The 21212-nt window shown below is 37.5% G+C and overlaps 1 protein-coding gene across 1 annotated transcript in view; it reads right to left on the minus strand.

Annotated features, from left to right (window-relative positions):
- USH2A (usherin) overlaps positions 1-21212 on the minus strand; it is a 678599-nt gene that overhangs the window by 245509 nt on the left and 411878 nt on the right. The window contains exons 38-39 of the mRNA XM_032872913.1: positions 10012-10162; positions 9274-9416 (exon numbers count right to left, since the gene is read on the minus strand). Coding sequence (XP_032728804.1) covers positions 9274-9416; positions 10012-10162 — 294 coding nt within the window. The remainder of the gene's footprint in view (positions 1-9273; positions 9417-10011; positions 10163-21212) is intronic.

Below are 21212 nucleotides of genomic sequence, written 5' to 3' on the forward strand. Positions count from 1 at the left end.
CTAACTGATTCAATTATCATAAAGGTTCAGGAGGCTCCATGAATACTGAAAAAGGCCCACCATATGCCTGCTTAGGTGTTGTGGAACAGCAAATATTCTGCAGCCCTCCAGAGAAATTCCTTAATTGTAAATAATTTCACCATGCGACACAATCAAGTCACCTTGAATGCAAACCCCTCAGCCTGCGGAGGCAAAGTGTTATTTAAGCTTTACTGGGCTGCGTTAAATTCTGCAATTTGAAGGGCTGTTAAGTTTTTCAATTGAAATTTCATTTAAAATGCAGGTGCTTTTTATTATATGGAGGCTTTACTGCTCTCTAGGTACAAGCAAGAACATGGTGCAATAACACAAATCTGGCTCAATCACTGATCAGTAACAGCTGTAATTCCAGAACATTTAGCATTCTTATAAACCACGGCCTGAAATCTATAAATTGCTACAACAGATCAAGAAAATACTATATCCCCCTTTTCTGCCCATAGCAATTTTGACATTTATGAGATTTTTCTGTGAACATTAGATTTTATTGAAAATCTTTAAAGAAGATATACTTGGATTTAGTAATTGTTTAAAACAGCGTTGATTATGTGAGTGTGTGTGTGTGTGATTCAGTGTTACACCCCAGGTTTAAATTTTAGATGCAACCGCTGCTTCTTAAAGCCAGTGATTACAATAATAGCTGGGTTATATGGGCACGAAAACGAGCCCACTTTCACAAAACACGACCCACATTTGTCGCCAACCGGACTGACGGTCGAAACTTAATTACTTTTTGAGAGGGAAGATGTTATAGTGCTCTCACCCTGAAATCAAGCCGTTCCCGACAATTTGGTAATGCATCTGATTTGAAGGAGAAAAATCCTAAAAGTACAGTGATTTTGATAAGGATCATATTTTCCACGTTAATCTGTTGTTAGCTTTCATTTTAAAGCTTTCTTAAAACCACTGTGACATTTCTTTTATTCTCTGAATAGATAGTAGTGGCCGCAATTAATAGATCACTGTAAGGATACAGATCCTTGCTTATTTACACTCGTCATCCAGATTTGGCTTTTCCTAAAGGAAGGTAAGTGTGAGTCTTACAAGATGCCAGTGTCATTTTGGAAAACCGGATCCTCTGACATTGGGGTCCCTAAAATCAAAGAAGGGGATTCTAGTCTTTATTGCCTTACCCTATCTCACCACTCCCCCTCCCTCCCCCAAAAGAATAATCTACATTTAAGAATCGGGAGAGTTTCTATGAGGGTTTCTAGCAGAGTCTTGCTTAGTTAATTATTAGTTAATTCCTCATTTGTGCACTCTTAAACTGTGAGCTTCTTCAGAGAAAAGAAACAACGAAAGAGTTTGCTTCCTCTGAGGATAGGGATACACCTTTTTTTTCTCCTGAATCTGATGGTAGTTTTATAGGTGAAACATCTATGGTCACGAGATGAACTAGCACTTCAAACTCTCCCAGAACACAGGCTTTCCTTAAAGATGATCTCTTATCTTGGGAAAGATGAAATGTTCAATTTCAATTTCGTGCCCCGCCCCCGCCCCTTAAAAGCCAGCATACATTTTATTAGCTTCCCCCTCTGGCTGAGTTGGCTCCCTGCTCTTGTTGCAAGAAGGGTCCTTAAACTTGTGTGATTCAGTAGAGAAAGCTGAAAGGAGCTTAATTAGCTCCTTTGGCCAGGGAAGTGTTAAAACCTGACTCCTGGCACTCTTTCAATTTAATGCTTTAAAATGATAAGCCGAATCATCTAATTCTATATACAAATCAACTGGCATGCTCCTGCATGGTGGAAAGGGTCACCACAATTATGTAAAACATGAGTAATAACTATAATTGGGGTAGTTTGCTAATACAATAAAAAGCTCTGAACATGAGAAAAGTTATGCTCACAGTGGTAGCTATCACTTTCTAAAGTAAGAATTCATGGATGAAATGACATGAAAAAGATGGTTATAAAATTTTAATGGAATGATAAAAGGCAAAAGTCAGCCTCTCAGCTGAATTCTTAAAATCCCTATATATCACAATCAGCTCCTTAACTGTAAAATCAATGTGGAGTATAACATGTTGTCAATGCGGCTGTCACTGGAGGGGAGACTGGAACGTATGACAGCCACACAGCTCAACTGGCCAGTGATGAAAATACAACTGTACAGCCCTCTCCGTGGGTGTAATTGTTTAGAGAACTCCCTCCCGGAGCTGGGAACGGGAGCATCCTTCCTGTTGAGATCCCTGATTCATATTTCAGGCCATTTCATTACAGCATTAATAACAGAAAGTAGTTTCATTTTGGCAAATGAAATTATCTTTTATGGGAAGCTATTTTGCTCATCAGCTTCAAAAGATCAGCCCCGGCCTGAAACAGAGTAACACAATCGTTAGCGGAGGGGTCCGCTTATTTATTTTCATAGTCAGGTGTGCATCTCAGGATGGGTGTGTGTGCACACGCGCGTGCATGTGTATGTGGGTGTGGGGGGAATAAACAGTTCGAATGACTTCCACCTGGGGCACAGACAGAACTTCTAGTGGTCCGCTCAAGTATTCTACACTTGTTCGCTATTAGAATTACCACGACTGCTCAGTTTTCCTGTGAGGTTCTCATTATTGCCCTAAAGCAACTTTTTACTGTTCTAATTAAAAACTCAGTTTAAAAGCTCTGTTCAGTAATATTAACTACACACATGAATATCCCCTAAAATTGCCAGTAAATTCAAAATCAAGGTGGCAAATAGATGGGTGTATAATTATATATAGCAATATATTACACGCTATTGTTAATGTAGTCTTTCGATATTTGCTACTGTTATGTTAGCAGAAGAGGGATGGATTCTATCTTCTCTTTAATCATGAATTATTTTATCAATGTATTATTTATATCTCAACTTCTCCCCAAAAAGGATTTTTGACAGCTCATAAGAAAAGACTTAAATGAAACAGGACCCATAAAATAAAGGTAAAGAAATATTAATCTTGTGATGATGAAGGGGTATGATAGTTGTATCCCAAAACAAATATTAAAACTGGGTACTCCTTGTTTTGCACAAAAATGAATGTGCAGCTTCTTGACAACTGATAAAATAGGAAATGGGCTGTGTAACACGGGCATCACATCGGTATCTAATAAAAGGAGGTTTTGAAGACTGGAAGCTTGTTGAAATTGAAAGGATACTATTTGATAGTCTGCAAGGAGGAAAACCAATATCGGAAACTCTTTTTCTCCATTTCTCCCATGAGAGAACAGAATGTAGTTTAGGAAGAATGTTTTGACTTCAAGAACTGGGGCATATTGTGTGGTGAATGGCTACGGATTCTTCCTTGAAAGTTTGGGACAGAAAATTAAAAGTGTCGATGTGAGAATTCATGAAAGCAGAGAAAATGTCCTGAAAGAACTGGAAGTTCCAGATTTAGAAGAACAGTATGCCTTATGTGGCCAAAAGAGATCCAAGAGCGCAGGTGGGATATTGAGGCCAGGTGGGTAGAACATTTCATTAATCAATCCATCCTTTCAAAGGAGTTTCTGTTAGTTGCTTTTAGCTTTGGATCTTAGGATATAAAAATAAGAATGTAAAAAAAAATAAATATTTGCTTTTATTAATTCTCGAAGTATAAGAATTTGGCGGGGGTGGGATCCATGTACCAGAAAACAAAGTATGTAGTGATACGCATACAGAGCCATTTTGCTCTCTAAATCAGCAGATGAAATAATTTACTTTTCATCATGGATCTTCTGTTATGGACAAAACAAGATACCTATATGTCCGCATTCAGAAGCTAAAATTTAAAACAATTAGGAAGACTCTTTAGAACAGAGAAAGCAAAATAATTGTCAACATTATTGAAACCTGTAGTTCATATTTCTTCATTAAATAAAATAAAATCTACTGCTATAGATATGTTCCACTCTAATTTTAAAATGTTCTCATTTTTCTCTCATAGAGAACATTTCTTAAGGTGCAGATTGAGACTTCAAATTCTAAAACACAATAGTGAAAAGATGTGGGCCATGCAATATTAATTTCAAAACTTAAATATTCTTAAGAGCACAACTGTATTTATTAAATGATCCAGAAAATCCTGCTCCAGAATGATCTTGATCAATTAATCCAATTTCATAACAGAGTTTTACTTCTCCCTGTCACAAGACTCAGAGTATAGGTTTCGAGAATAAGAAAAAGTATTTTCCTTCTAGAACCCTCTTCTTATATATACCTCCCTGCTTCATTTTGAAATAGACATACTTTGGGCTAGGAGACACCTCTCTAGTTAGAACATTCATTATTCCAGTCAAGACAGTCAATGTTGAATGAAAGGGAAAGCCAGCAGGCTGCCTCTGACCAAGGGAGAGAATGAGGAATGTTTTGGGGATTTCCTTCTCACATTTGCCTCCTCTTCATCTGCCTTATCTCAGACTGAGGCTGAAACCACTGGTAGAACAACCTGCAAGCCACCCCCCAGGTCTCCTGTTTTCATAGACAACCCAGCAACAATTGCTTCTTCTGCCTTCTTCTGGACCGATTGTGAGGAAATAAATTTGAAATGTGCCATTAAATAAAGTGAACTCCAAATATAAGTCATTCCCTATTCCTTCTCCTGGTCTTCTCAGGGAAGGCTTTCCTGACATCCCATGTTGAGGGAAATGCTTGGCCTCTGGGCTTCCTGTCACAGAAGCTTCAGTTCTCTATTCTCTAACTACAGTTTCACTCTATGTCCCTCTTGCTAGATAAAGGCTGCCTCAAGGAAAGAACAGTGTCTACAACATCCTTGTAATTTTGATGTCTCTTTCAGTCCCTGAGACAAGAAAGATACCCAGATAAAGTCTGAGTTTTGGTTGAGTTTTCAAGGGTTGCTTAAATAAAAGTCTTCTCAATCAATACTTGAACTCACAATTTTGGCGCACCTGCTCTCTATCAGATACTCCACCAGGCCCTGAATACAGAGTCATCCCCCCATACCTGCAGGGGATACATTCCAAGACCCCCAGTGGATGCTTGAAACTGCGGATAGTACTGAACCCTATGCATACTATGTTTTTGCGATAACTACATACCTATGATGGTTTATGAATTAGGCACACTAAGAGATTAACATCCATAACTCATAATAAAAGAAAGCAAAATCGCAGATAAAGGGAGACCATGGTACAAAGACAAATGAGACAGAGACTTAGGTCCTGAGAAGTAACAGTTCAGAAGTGGCTGTTGATGAAGTACAATACAAATTAAAATTTGACAGTAGCAACGGGGAGGGAAGGCTTCATGGAGGAGGTGACATTTGAGCAGAGGCTTGATGAGTGAGCAGATTTTGCCAGACAACAAATGAGGAAGAAATGTGTTCTGTTAGATACAGATGTCAATTAACATTGCAATGTCTCTCCATCTCACTTCAGAAGAATCTCTGTTCCTTTGTAACCTGCTGTGAGAACCTCAAAGATGAATGAGGGGGTTAGGGAAAGGATACTCAAAAATGCTGACAGAAAAAGTAACGTAGGATCCAGATACAAGAATAGTATCTCTCATTGCTTCGTCCCTTGTTCACGGTACAACTCTAAGTGTGGGAAAAATAACAACAAGGTCCAATATATCGAATATGTTAAGTATGTAAAGAATACTTAAAATTCTACTGTATAAATGATAGGATACATAGCTCTATGTTCTAGCATACTCCAGGCAAAACTCACAATCAGTCTGTCAGCAATATGATGAGCTTATGAAAAGCTGTCTAGGTAAATCTACAGAAAAACTGCTTAAATCCCACAAATTTGATTTAATAATGCCTCTTAGATGAGTGGTTGAAATATAAATGTGGAGTCTTTAAGTTCAAATTTAGTAAAATCAAGTTTTTTAAGTCTTTTAAAAATATATGATAACTCAACAGTCTACTCTAGAACCAATTTGAGTTTTTGTTTTGTTTTGGAAGGAGAGAAGTCATTTTTAGAAAACAATGTCATTTTCATCAGATCATCTAATTGCCTGTGTACACCACAAATGTTTGCTGTTAAAATGACTGAAATAAAGATATTCTGTATTTCAATCTTGCTACCTAAAAAACTTTGAGAAAAATAGGTTATCTGACTTTTGACGGTCTAGGGAATCCACATTTTTAAAGAACAGTGGGTTAACTTATATTTTCCACAGGGCAGGATTTTAGTCAGCCAAAGTACCCTTCCAGACAGCTACAATTTCTATATGCATATATTGCACAGGAAACAATTGTGAGCACACAAGAGAACAGGAACAGTAATGTAAGCAGGAATGATTGTTATTTCAGGTTAAAAAAATATCCTGAAATTTCAGTGCTTTGGCAAATGTCTTCATGTTGTCAATCATATGCATCCAAGTCTAACACAATCTTAATGTATTTTTGTAAACTGCAGATAGGTCAGGTGCTTGAACTGCCAGCAGCATGCAAAAAAAACAAAAACCAAAAACAACCCCCCCCCCCCCCACACACACACACACAACAAGAACCAGGAGTTGTTTGTATTTATCTGGTTGCAAGCAGTCGAACACTACACTGACCAAGTTGGCTGGAACAAACATCTTTTATTAACACACGTTTAACGGGATTTAAAATATTCATAGGAAATGTGCATTATTATTATTTGGCACCAGCACACTAGATTTTTAAAAATGCATGGAACTGGATATTGGTGGTACTCTGATATAAATGACAAATTATTTGAAAAAAAATCCATTAAGATTCTTCACAACCCTTTTCTCTGTCCATGAGAACTTCTCTTTGCACTCAAAGCAGCATTTGTTTTTCTGTGTACAGTTCTTTTTCTGCCTATCTATCTCTTTCCAGTTTCAGACATGTCACGAGCTTGACGAAAATCACCGTCTTGCTATATCACACTAAAAATATTGCTCTTGGTGTCCTTTTATGGCACCAGGAAGTTCCGAGAGGCTTTGGCTGATGCAGAAAGGTGCCTGTTGATGGTATGAAATTGAAATGTGGGCATGAGGTGACTTCTCTGCTTTATTCTGTAAGATGATATGTAGAATTTTTACATTAAAAATTGCACTTGGGCAAATGGGCGGTGCTAGTCAGGATCAAGTATGAAGCGCAGTCCTGGCATGGAGCTGTCATCATGGCTGGTCTCATAAGCGATGCTTTGAAGCCCTGACAGAAGAAACTGCTTGTGCCCAATGCCAATCATTCACTCTTTATCAACTCAAGTGCATTTCCCTTCAGACATGGCATCCATCTCCACTGACACCCAAAATATAGAGTGCGTTGCCATTATGTCTCAGGGGTAAGCAAGCGCTGGTGACTTAACCTAGTGGGGCAGATGGCCAGCCTTTGGCTCTTTCATAATGTATGTGACTTTGCAGTGTGCACATGAAGCCAAAGAAGAAAGAAGTCATTGGTCTCAGGGAAGGGATTTAAATAAAAATGATGGCTGGGCTTCTTGGGTTAATACTGGCTATACAGCCGTGTGTTACCAATTCTTAAACTAGATGAAGGGTTAATACTATTCGCTTCAAACCCAGGCCCTGCAAATCACAACACAATGTCTACGTGCATGAAAATTCTAACCATTTAGACTCTGTAAGACTTGCTTTGTGGTAAGATAAGGCAGGAGAAATGTGTTCAACAAAGAATGCTATGCCAATTGGTACTGTGCAATGTTTTATACTTTATTTATATGTCAACTTCCTACCTGTAGGTAGAAGATCATGGCCTCTAGTCAGGAAGAATCAGCACTGAGGAAATCCAACTGTTGTCCTTTCTCTGCGGGAATAGAGATTGTGGGGGCCAAAAAAAGGAGTACATTTCCCTCCTCTTTCAGTGTGGCATTCTAAGGAGCCACCACCTCTGTAGTGGGCCGAATAATTATTTTTAGCTAACCTTTACTGAGTGCCTTCAAGCATCATTTATCCATGAGGGAGAATTAAAAGTCTATTTTCAGTTGTTTTTTTTAAAAAATGTTTCTTTAAAAACCTACTCTGAAGATGAGCTCTCTAGTTCCTTAAATGTGTATACAGTTGGTGACTATGTTGTCAGATTCCCCAGAGTGTGTGTGATATTCCCCCTAAAAGGGATGTAGGTGCCTTGAGTAGTGCACTAATGCTTTCTGGGTCTTGGGTGTCGTTTATTGCACTGTGCTGATAATTTACTAAATGGTACCCGAGAGACCAAAAGGACTGGATGTGCCCTTGTAAAGTACCTAACTTGCTCCCAGGGAGTAATTACAAATTGGGAGAAATGTACGAAGTATTATATATTATTGTTCATAATGGCTTTTTAAAAAAATAAAGTTAGCTTTAAGGAGGGTAAATAGTTCTGATTCTATGTCATTTGATGTCTTATCATCACTAAAATAATATAATTAAGGGTATTAGAGAAATAAAAGAATCTATTTAATATACAATTGATATTGTTTCAAATACCATGTCTTCTGATTAATATCTAGCCTTCTGAAAGTCACTCAGGTCCTCATTGGATATGGGGCCAGAATGACAATTGGCCAACTGAGCCACATCTTCTAAGGAGCCTCTGATCAAAAGACTTGACAAGATTAACCCTAAAAACCTCTTTGTTCAAAGATACAGTATCCTCATTCACTCCACAGAGCTTGATCTAATTTCAAACTTTTCTAAAAAAAAAAAATTACATTTCCATATATATGCTTTTATAGAAGCAATTTGTATAATACTAAGTACTATAGCCATGTATTTATTTTCTATATATAACCTAGTAAAAACGCATATATGCAAATATAACTCTTTCACGAAAAACCAGAAAAGTCTCTTGATTGAGTAAGGTAATCCCAATCTACTCTTTGTAATAGTGTAGAATCGTTGTTATCAGATTATACTTCTCTATTCTGAAGTCTGCCTTTCAGGTGTGATTCAAAGTATAATGGACTCTCTTTCCAGGAAAACGTTTAAGGACATACTAAAAATCCTCATGAAGCGAGACCCCTATTTCATGTTCTTCTGCCTGCCAGAATTCCTCCAAAGCAGATAACCGTGAGTGGAAGATGACAACTTCCCTCTGCCAGGATACCTAGATGTACCCTGAAGGCTAGAACAGGGACATGTCCTAACTTGTTGTGAATTACTTCTTCCTGTAGTAATTTTTCTTCTGAAGTCCTCACCCTCCGAGGTGCCCAACCTACATTTTTCTCAGTTCTGGAGAGTCTGACTACAATTGCCCTAGAAGAGATTATTGTCACTAACTGTCAAGAAAATAGCGGATGCTTATTTCTCGGTTTTGGAAAAACAGCCCCTAATGTAGACAAGATTTGGCGGTGTATTGTTCAGACCACTTACTGTCCTCTGAAGTCCCGAAGAGAATCCAGGAACTATGGGCACTGCCAAATCCATTGGAGGCCACCAACCGAAACTCATATTCTGTGTACGGTTGGAGATCTCTCACTTCATAACTTAACGATGCAGAAGGATTGGAAAATAACCTACATAGGAAAGAAATGTTCATTAGGGATTTTTAGATATTCAAAGAAATTAAAAAAAAAATCTTGTTGCAAAGGAGTTTCAGAGAACATCAATGTACAGTTAAGTACTATGATTTTCTGCTGTTATATGAGATCTCTCTTAAAATAAGGAGCCATTTGGCTGAGGGTTTGTACTATTACATTTATACGAGATGTAAATTCTAGTAGTATTGAGAAAATTCTAGTCTACGATTAAGACTGATTGCCATCTGGAATCTGTAGACTAAGTATTATAATTCTGTATCTACAGCCCAGACAGTATTTTCTTTTTTCAGTTCAGGTATATGCTTGCTTTATGCAATACATATGCTCATGGAAAGTTAAGAGGGAAGAAATCTTATATTAATGCTATATAAATGAAATACAGATATTTTTGCAAATCAAATAACGATTCCATAGGGTGTTTCTTGTCTTTTGTTTATTTGTACTTTTAAAAGGTGGCCTTTGTTTGTTGTCAAGGAGAACTGACCTATTCACAAATTAAGACAAAGTAAGTTATGTCCACATTGTATAATCCAGGTGACAGGGAAGAGGATGGACGAAGTAGGATACTCACTCCAGAAATCCATGGGTGGAATGGCCAGGCCTCATCTGGAGTTGGTATCTGGGAGAGCCAGGAGCGTTGTTGCGAGCTGGTGTAGACCAGACAACCTGAAGACTGGTTGGAGTGGCAGATGAAAGCCTCGGAGGCAGCACGCCATCTGGAGCTGTCGAAAAACACAGATGAATTAGAGCAGAGAAAACTGTGGAGAACATATGCTGGATGGAATCGAAATGCTCCATATACTGGAAAAACTGTTCCTCAGGATCAACAACAATGTTAAACATGGTCCATTTAATTTAACATTTTCATTCCTGAACTACTGTACTTCTTTATTGTTCATTTCACCACAATTACATTAGTATTTCAATCTTAAAAGCCAGCCCCCAAACAGCAAGACAAATGAATATGCAGCACATTCCCACCTGTACTTCTGTTTATCTAATTGAAAATAGGGAGGGAACTTAGTGAACCAAATATTAAAGTACCTTTTTATTTTAACTCTTTGCTAAGAAATCAGTGAAGGAGTCCAGATCTTTTATTTCTCCCATCTATATCACCCAGTGTCACTGAATCACACTGCTATTCATGAATACAAATGACTCTTTGTTTTTTTAAGATGATTTATGACAATTGTATTTTCTACAATGATAAACATATACGATTAACTGAAAATAGCATATTCCAGATTTAATTCTCACCTATGATATTATAAAAACTAAAGTTTTTTCCTCATGTGATTTATACAGTCAGTTGTCCTTAATTCGAATATGTTGCATGTTGAAACATATATGTTGCTTTTTCTAGTCTAGTTGAACCTCTGGTCAATTTTTCCTGAGTTCAGTCTACCTACTTGATAAAATCTATTTGAATAGTTCTATAAGGTCTAAGAGGAATGAGTGAAACTGAAGTCTGTTCTACTTAAAAAAATGACAACATGACTCTGGTTATTAAATTAATTTTTCTAGCAGCTATAACTTGAATGAAACTATCATAGTAAAATTTGTTCCAAAGCTAGCCTGAAACTCAAAAGAAATTAAGCAAAGCCCTGTGAATTTAGGATAATCACCTAATGGCTCTGAGCCTGTTTCTTATCTTTCAAATGGGGATAGTTTTCTTTAAGAATTGTTGTGAAGATCGGACACAATGAAAATGAAGCACCTTATTTTGGGTCTTGGTAATTATTAGTTGTTACTATTATTATTATTATATCAGACTGATCCAAACTTCCCTTAGCATAATTTAAGTGCTACTATATTGTCAGTTTTTAGGAAAACTCTAATTATTGTAATATATGTTTCTAATGGCCAAAGAATATTGGAGGTCATTAGTGGAGAAGGGATCAAAATAATGAAAACAATTATCAGGTTCACTTTCAACTTCTTTTCATACATAGCCTTATGTAGTATATACGTTTTACGTACTTTCCCCTGTAGGAGAACCTACCTATGGACTATGAAGCTAATGAATGGCCAGTGACAAAACGGACGAATTATATTACAGATTTCATCAATCTGTTGTAAGGGTTTTGAGCTTACCAACAACCCACTAATTTATTTAGTAAACATTTTTTGAGCCTCTACTCTGTGCAAAGTAGTATTCTTTGTGTGGTGGGATAACAGCATCGAGTCAAACAGACATGGCCTCGGACCCCGTGGAACTTAGATGTAAACAGAGCGAGCAAGCAGTAAGCCAACGGGTACATAAGATCCTACCAGACAGCTAAGCTCAGGAGGAAAAGAAATCAGGGTAAGGGAAGAGAAAGTGAAAAGAAGTGCAATTTTATTATTACATAACAATTCAGACTGAGCAGGAAAGTCATGGGAAGATCATGTCATTAAGTGACATTGGAGCAGAGACCTCAATGACATGAGGGTGGTGGTCATGAGAGTGTCTGGAGGAAGAGCAATCCAGCCAGGGAGGAAGTAAATGCAAAGACAGCGAGAAGGGGACACGTCAGTTGTATTCAAGAACAGTGGAGAGGTCAATGTGGCTGACACAGTCCATGAGAGGAAAACAGAAGGAGGCTGCAGGGACAGGCAGGGTCTAGATCCCTTGAGATCCCTTCTAGTTCTAGGCTTTGAAAATATACAATGGGCTTTGGATTCCATTTGAAATGGATTTCGGGGCCATTGCTAGATTTTAATAAAGGACATGGTGCAATTTGGAACCTATAAAGGCTACTCTATGCTAATGGAGGAGTGGGGGCAAGGGTAGACATAGGGAAATCACCTATTGTAGGTATCCAGGTAAAGGATGACAACAGCATGGATTCGAGTGACAGCAGCAGAGGTGGTGATACAGTCTGCTGTTAAGTGAGTATGGAGGGTATTTGCTAAGAGAAAATAAGGGAATAAAGATGATGTCAGTGTATTGAACCTAACCTCCCAGGTGAATGGTGGCGCCATTGCTGAGCTGAGGAATGCTGAGGGGGAGAGATTCATTATGCGGAAGACCAGGAATTCTGTTTTGTCCATGTTACACTGGAGAGGCATACTCATATCTCCAAGAGGGACATCCAGGAAGAAGCTGCAAGTATGAATCTAGACAGGAGTTGTGGATGACGGTCTGTGTGGTATTTAATGGCTGAAACTTAATGAAACAGCTCAGTGGGTGAGTGCAGATAGAATGAGTGCAGAAGGCATCTGTTTACTGAGCCACGAGGTCCACCGACATTTTGAAGTCAGGAGGAATCTTCTACAACAAAGGAGGCATAAGGAAGTAGTCAGTGAGAGAGGACAAAATCCTAGAGAAGGTACAGCCTGGAAGTCAAGCAAAGAAAGCATATCAAAAAGGAAGGACTGATCAACTGTCATACATGCTAAGAGTTTAAGGAAAGAGAATTATATTTTGCATATAGCCCAGTGGAGGTGTTTGGTGACGGTGCCAAGAACAGATGCAGTGCAGTGGCAGGCACGGCAGTGTGACTGGAGATGGTGCAAAGGGAATGAAGGGATAGTGAGCACAGGCAACTCGTCTGAAGGATTTTTTTCTAGAGGGGAGTAGAAAATGGGGCAACATTTTGAGAAGCTTCTGGTACTAAAAGAAGGTGTCCTAAAAACTGGGAGGTTTTATGGTGTATGCAAACCTATTGGAAAGATCCAGAAGCGATGTGGGGAAATGATAATGTAGCAGAAGGAAGAGTAACTGCCAGAGCTAATTCCTTGTATGGGAGAGAGAAGCAGGCCAGCAGGGCACGATCGCCAATGACAAGAGCAGGGATGGTATACCCATTGTACAGAAGTGAATTCAGAGACTGCTGATACTGGCAGATAGGTTGATTTCATGATGGAAAACAGACCATTTCTGATGGTGTCCATTTTCTCAGTGAGCAAAGGCATCAACTCAGTGCTGAAGAGTGAGAGTAAATCAGATGCTTTAAGAGACATGAAATAGGGGCACCTGGGTGGCTCAGTGGATTAAGCCTCTGCCTTTGGCTCAGGTCATGATCTCAGGTCCTGGGATCAAGCCCCACAATGAGAATCTCTGCTCAGCAGGGAGCCTGCTTCCCCCTCTCTCTCTCTGCCTGCCTCTCTGCCTATTTGTGATCTCTGCCTGTCAAATAAATAAATAAAATCTTTAAAAAAAAAAAAAAGAGAGAGAGAGACATGAAATGGTATGAAATTGCTCCCTCAGTTAATAGGAATGTGGCATGCCTGGGATGCAGTAGGGTTTCTGTCCAGGGCCACTCATCCCATAATCCTCTGCTATAGACTTGCTAACTGATCATTTATCTGTGAACATATAGAGTTTTAATAATCATTATTTCTTATATGCTCTATGTTTTTTAATTGATTCACAATAAATGGACATACATCGAAAGGCATGGACAAAAGTAAAGTACAAAATTGTGTATGATGTAGACATACAAAATCATGCCCATCACTTGACTATTCTCTTGTCTAATTTTTCTGTGTCAATATCATATCATCAAAAGTCCAAATTTGGGGAAAAAATTAGTTCTGGTAAGTCATCAACATGAAAAAACTGGAGTTTTAAATACACACACAAAAATCCATTCACATGTTTAAAACTGTATTAAGATAGAATGGAGGTGTGCCCCGAGGTAGGCTCCATGATAATAACACAGTGTCTTGGGTTCTCTCCTGAGTGATAACAATGACAAAAAAATGTGCCCCATTAAATTGGTCACATGCTGATTATATAAAATTGCAAAATATTTCCAAACAGAGTGATCATCTTAAATTATTAACATATAACCATTCATTTTCTATGCTTCTAGTAACACTGAATTTTGGAAAACTTTCTTTCCCCTCTGGTTAACCCCTTTTATCCTAGACCTATTCCTTAGAGGCTCCTTAGCACCAAAGCAATAACTGGGAGCCAGCCATAATTTCACCCCTGGTTTCTTAACAGAAGAGCCGTGTATCTATCAGCTTGATATATTGTCTCCAAGATGCTATGTTGCTCAAAAAGCTTCTCTTGAGTTTAATATGACCCTCTCGGGGCAAGCACTCCACAGACAACCTCCTGAATCAACACATCTTGTTCAGTAAATACTAATTCTACACGGCAAGTGGATAAAACAGCCACCCCAATCTATAAATTCAAAGGAAGGGAGTTTTTAATAAAATTTCAAATTTAACCTTTTTTTGGAAGGCAAAATGAATATAACACATTAAGCCATAAATTAAATTGCAGATTGGAATACTCTGGATGCTATAATCTTTTAAATATATGATTTTATTCAACTTTTAAATGATGTGCACTTACGGATTCTTCCCTATCTTTAAAAAAAAAAAATACCCAAAACAAACAGAATGCCCTAAACTTTTGCTCCTTACAAAGTTATAGATCCCTGAGGAAAGCTCTAAAAAGCAAAATCAGAGGCTTTTTTTTTTTTTCCTTTTTTCCATGTGACTGGTGACTATCAAGGCTGTAGTGGTCAAAAGAGGAAACTTTTGGGGAGAAAATGAATTCAATGCACTTCTCATACACACCCATTTCTCAGGACAGCCCACCAACCTGTTACTACTGCAGTGTGCTTTCATAGTATCTGTGTGCATTTAAAATATCAGAATATGGGTGCACGGACAGCTCAGTCCACTAAACAACTGGCTCTTGATTTCTGCTCAGATCATGACCTCAGGGTTGTGAATCTAGTCCAGCTCCATGCTCAGCGGGAGCTTCTCTCTCTCTCTTTCCCTCTCCTTCTGTCCCCCCGCACCGCTTGCATGCACCCACTCTCTAATGAATTAATAAAACTTTATAAAAAAATAAATACTGGAATAAAATACTGCATTAAGATATTGAAGAAGTCTATGAGAGTTTGTATTAAACTCAAATCTGTAATAAAATAGACTGAATGCCATTCTGCACCAGATTCTTTGCTGGGGGAAGGGAAAGGGCAGAGTAGAGGGAAAGAGGGGTTTAGACCATCTACTTTATGTTTAGTAGAGAGGAAAGACATGGCTCAAGTAACTGTAACACAGAATGTGTACACAGCATACAAGAGGTGTAAGTGCTTCAGGGGGGTTCACAAGTCAGAAACTCACATCCAAATGTACACTGGACCTCATCTCTCAGAGGGACAGTCCTTGAAGAGGGCACTGCCATGGGGACCATGTGAAATGGTTCTTGTGGGGTATATATTATATAATTATGTCCTCAGCCTGATTCCAGGGCCTGCGACACCATCAACTCTGCCCACGCTCTTTCCAAGTCCATGTGCTGCTGCTTCCTGGCTCCGCTTGGAATCTGACTGCAGCCTCGCGTGAACTACCCGCCCCCACTTCAGAGGGTGGACTGTTGGCGTCCTCATTTAGATTTCCCTGATAGCATAATGCAAGAGAAACCAAGGCCTCTTATCTACGTGCATCCTGGCTGTGCCGCTGAATAGCTTGGCACATACTCAAAATCCTTGGATTACACATTTTCTCTCATTTTCTGAAATAGCTACATATGAGCAAGGATTTTAAATTCTAGTTTCCAGAATGGAAAATTAAAGTTCAGACGCATACACTGAGTCGTTGAGTCATAAACAAATTGAAAACAGAAGGCAAGACTCAATTTCCAGTCACTAAACCATATGTCATTAAAAAAGATATTAATTATGAGGAATATGCAGATGTGCTAACAAATGGACAGTCAACCTTGAGCACAAGGATGTACAAATAGAGCAGCATTCACTAGCGGCAAGTAGGTTAAAATAGATTCACTGTTTGTGAAACAGTCTCTCATAATATCTAACTTCGGAATACGTTCTCTGTGCCAGGTTTTTTAAAAAAACATAATTATTTCTAATCCTAAGAATTACACTGTAGAATTGTAGTGTCACTGCTTAGTAGTCTAGATAAAGAAGCTGAAGCTCAGAGAGGGTCTATCTTTTATCTCAAATCACAAAAGTGGTTATTGGCAGAGTGAGGACCTCAACTGGGTCTTTAAATTCAAAGCCAGTCTCTGAATTCTATACCGCAAAGCAGCATGTTACAGGAGATGATCGATACTAGAAAATAAATATTATATTTATTGGGGCACCTGGGTGGCTCAGTTTACGGACCGACTCTTGATTTCAGCTCAGGTCATGATCTCAAGGCTGTGAGACGGAGCTTCACATCTGGCTCCCTGCTCAGCATGGATCTGCTTGAGATGCTATCTCCTTCCTCCTTTCTTCCTGCTCATGTGCGCTCTCTCTCAAATAAATAAATAAATGCTTAAAAATTTAAATTTATTTATTTATTTAGATTTTATTTATTTATTTGACAGAGAGAGCAAGAGAACACAAGCAGGCAGAGCAGCAGAGGGAGAGGGAGAAGCAGGCTCCCCACTGAGCAGGGAGGCCGATGTGGGGCTCGATCCCAGGACCCTGGGACCATGACCTGAGCCGAAGGCAGTTGCTTAACCAACTGAGCCACCCAGGCACCCTAAATTTATTAAGTGAGTATAAAAGCAAGCCATTTATAATATTAAATAGATTAGTTTTAGTAAAGATTGGGTTTATATTCTGTCCAACTCCTATAACTTAAATAGTTCTTTCCTGGTTTTACTTATCACAGCAGGGCCTCTGTCTCCTTATGATCCACAAGGAACCTGATATAGAATTACTTGTGTGAATTTGCTAGTTCTCAGAAATTAGTCGCAGCCCACAGAAATTTAATGAAATACAAAATGGTGAGGTCTTTATATTAGTAAGAAAAATATATTTAAAAAAATTACTATTATCAATACACATGCCATGGAATTTAACTTTGACCATAAAAGATTAGAAATAAAACAAGAGGATTTAAAATCTGGAGTGCATTTAGCTTAAAAGCCACCACTAAATAAGGGATTCTTGCCTGAAACATCCCAGACATTCAGGCCGCTGTGTGTTCATTACCAGTGAGAGGAAATAGTTGCTTTGTAAGGTGCCTCATTACATTACAGACAGTTTTTTATTGTGGGTAAGCTCCTTCTGATCTAGAATTAAACACTGTATCACCCTACAAAACTTAGGGTGAGTATCTTTTGTCCACAACGGGACCTCTGAGAGTGAAACAAGATACTCTAAATTAATTAACGGGTTAATTTAGCTGCAGCAGGTATAAATTGGGGCTACATGTTAACTCTGTACTCATTAGGTCCTTGTCTTGGTTGTACTAATTCCTGAGAACAAGCCTCTAATACCATCACGGGCTAGAACGTCAGGCATTTTTAAGTGGTTGTCTTCTCCTCTGCTAAATTTCTCCATTTCGGGTTAAACATCTCTGCTTCCTTCAGCTAGCTTCCAGGGTGTCTCAACCACTACCTAGCCTTGGCACTTGACTTGGATGTGTTCCAGTTTGATGATTATCTTCAAAACTATGAAGCCTTAAACTTAAGCTGAACACTCTTTGTGCATTCTGATCAGAGTAGATCACAGGGAAACTATAACTTTCCTTTCCTCAAGGGAAGTTGTTAAAAATTCATGAAGAATTTTTGGCCTGCTTAATATTGGAGTTTATCAATGTTATTCAGATGGTGTGTCTAGTTGATTCAAAATGATCATATGGATAGATTAAAATGCCAGATCAATCATTATACAACAAATACACAGAATCTGAGAGGACTGTTATTAAAGAAACAAAGTACTTAAGGGGATACTGTAGTGCCCAGCACAGGGTTTCATTGACAGAAGATGTCCTATAAAAATTTATGATAGATGGAGTTGCTGTTAGAGGGTAGGATCTACAGAAAAATATCTCTCCCCTATGACCCAATAATTGTTAGGATCCAGACCATATTATTCATTTACAAATAAAGACTCGGTTACCTGGAAATGAATAATTTTTTAACATAAAAAATTAATTGTTTGGAGAGTACAAATACAGCAGTATCAAATTAGATCTGAAATACTGATTTATAATACATTCACTTTATCAATTATCTCTCTCAATGCCCCATTCCACAGAGGTGCAAACTGAGGTTAGGAAGGTCAAGCAACATGTCTGAAGTATATGATAGTAAGTGGAAACCTATGGCTTCACATATCTGTTGGTTCTAAGACTGTATCTCATCTCTCAACACCAACTTGAATTTTAAATTTAGGTCTAGCCATTGTTTTTCCCCATAACACCTAAGTAATGATAATATAAATTACTTGAAAGCAGAGAACTTACTTTTATTTCTTTATGAAACCACTAGAGCATTTATGAAATTTTGCAAATTTAGTATTGCTATGAAAGAAATATTAAACAAATGCTAAAATTTAGTTTCTACAGAGCTAAATACACCCCCCTTTTATAGAATGTATTTTTTAACTACAAAAATAATACATGGTCATGATAGAAAATTTGAAAATTACCAAATGAAGAAATATATATCCATAATGACATTACCCAGAGACAGCCATTCTTAAACTATTATAGACTATCTCTCCTGTCTTTCTTCTATATAAGTATATTTACGCATAATTTTTTAAAATTTAAAATGATTAAGCTGAATATGTTAAATAAATTTTTAGTAAACTTTGTTTGCTTTCAATATATGGTGAAAACTCTATACCATTGAGTGTATGCATTTTTTGGTAACATGAGTTTACAAAATAATTGCAGGTGATATTTTTACAGATATAGAATATTCATTTAACAAAACTGATATTGATAGACCAAGAATTTGATTGGTTCCGAAATACCTGTATATATCGATTGCATTACATATATAATTAACATACAGTGTTATATTAGTTCATGGTTTACACACAATGATTCAACAATTCTATACATTACTCAGAGCTCACCATGATTAGTATAGTGATCATCTGTCACCAAACAACATTACTACAGTGTTTTTGACTATATTCTTTATGCTGTACTTTTCATCTTTGTAACTTACTTATTTTGTAACTGGAAGTTTGTACCTCTTGATGCCCTTTATCTATTTCACCTATCCTCCTACCCATCTGCTCCCTCCAGCAACCCCCAGTTTGTTCTCAGTATTTAAAACTCTGTTGTTTATCCCTTTTTAAATTTGCTTGTTCATTTATTTTGTTTCTTAAATTCCACTTAGGAGTGAAATGATATTTGTCTTTCACTGTCTGACTTATTTTACTTAGCATTATATCCTCTAGGTCCATCCATGTTGTTGCAAATGACAAGATCTCATTCTTTTTCATGGCTGAGTAATATTCCATCCATCTTCTTTATTAACTCCTCTATGGATGGACAGTTGAGTTGCTTCCATATCCTTGCTATTATAAATAATGCTGCAATAAACATAGGGTGAATATAGGTTTTGAAATTAGTGTTCTCATTTTCTTTGGGTAAATGTCCAGTAGTGGAATTACTGAATCAGATGATATTTCTATTTTTAATATTTTAAGGAACCTCCATACTGTTTTCCACAGTGGCTGCAGCAATATGCATTCCTACCAACAGGGTCCACTATATTTTTAGAAGGCAGTTGGCTATATGGGCCCGGAGTTCATGGAAGTATTTGGGGCTAGATATATAAATATTAATTCAAGTCAAAAAATTGACTATGATTTAAGTATTAAAAACCAGCTTATTGGCCATTTAGTATTTCTTAGTTTCTAAAATCCCTGTTCATGTATTTTCCTCAACCAAAACTCTTTAACTCTTTGATAAGCTTTTTATTACATCAGATAGTTCTGAATGTTGTAGACATTTGCCACTCTTAAGTCCAGTTAGCACTTAAAAAATGTTTTAATTAAATCACATATTACCAATTTCTTGAAATGTTTTTATTTAGAGTTTATGTTAGCTAAATCATAGAACAAAAATCTAATCATTGATTAAGATCCATCAGACCTGGATTCAAATCCCAATTGTTTTTTGCTGTTGAAAAATTACCTTACCCTCTTTGTATCTCAGTTTTCTCATCAATAAAATAAGGATAAAAATAGTACTTCATAGGGATGGTTTGTGAGGATTAAGTGAGTTATGTAATACTCACATAATACAATAAGCTATACACCATAAACCCTATATAAGTGTTTGCTACTGTTATGATCTTGAACTTTCCCCCAATATCCGACACATGGGTCTGTCGTGTCTGTTACTCACACCATGAACACCCTCATAGTTTATTTCAAAATCTCTCCTTAAGCAAGGGTCACTGAGTTACTTAATGTCCTGAAAAGCACATGTTGCTGGGTGATTTGTTAATCACCACAGAAACATCGTACTTATAAATTTTAATTTTGTGGAAATAGGACAGTATTTTGAGATCAACATCACAAGGGCTTCATAGGCAAATCCAGCTCAGTTTATTACTATTTAGTGGCTAAAACAGTCCAACTGATGACTCTACAGCCCACACCACAGCAAAGACTGCAATATGATAGAAATTAAATATGTTTGGGAAATTTGTATGTTTATGGTTTATTGAAAGCTACTTAAGAACAAGGAATATACATTATGATTTAATTGTTTCTCTTTGTAATTTCCTTCCCTATCCTTGATGTCTGCTAGTGAGATCTCCCTAAATACATTACTTGCAGTAACAATCATATTGATGAAAGAACAAAATCTGATCCTACACTCTACATTTAGAAAATGCATGTTCTGATGATACCCATTAAAGAGCTTAAACTGCCCAGGCATCTTAATTTTGATCAGCTTCGTAACGGATTTTTACTTCATCAATCAAATGAGCCATAAAACTAAAGATTTCCTTACATTTTAGTCAAGAAGACAAGATAAATATTTTTAAAAATATTTTTCACTTATATTAACATTTATTAATTTAGATATTACTAAGTATTTCACATACATTAT

The sequence above is a fragment of the Lontra canadensis genome, unplaced genomic scaffold (assembly GCF_010015895.1).
Source record: "Lontra canadensis isolate GAN:19392208 unplaced genomic scaffold, GSC_riverotter_1.0 scaffold46, whole genome shotgun sequence".
In the NCBI taxonomy this organism is placed as follows: Eukaryota; Metazoa; Chordata; class Mammalia; order Carnivora; family Mustelidae; genus Lontra; species Lontra canadensis.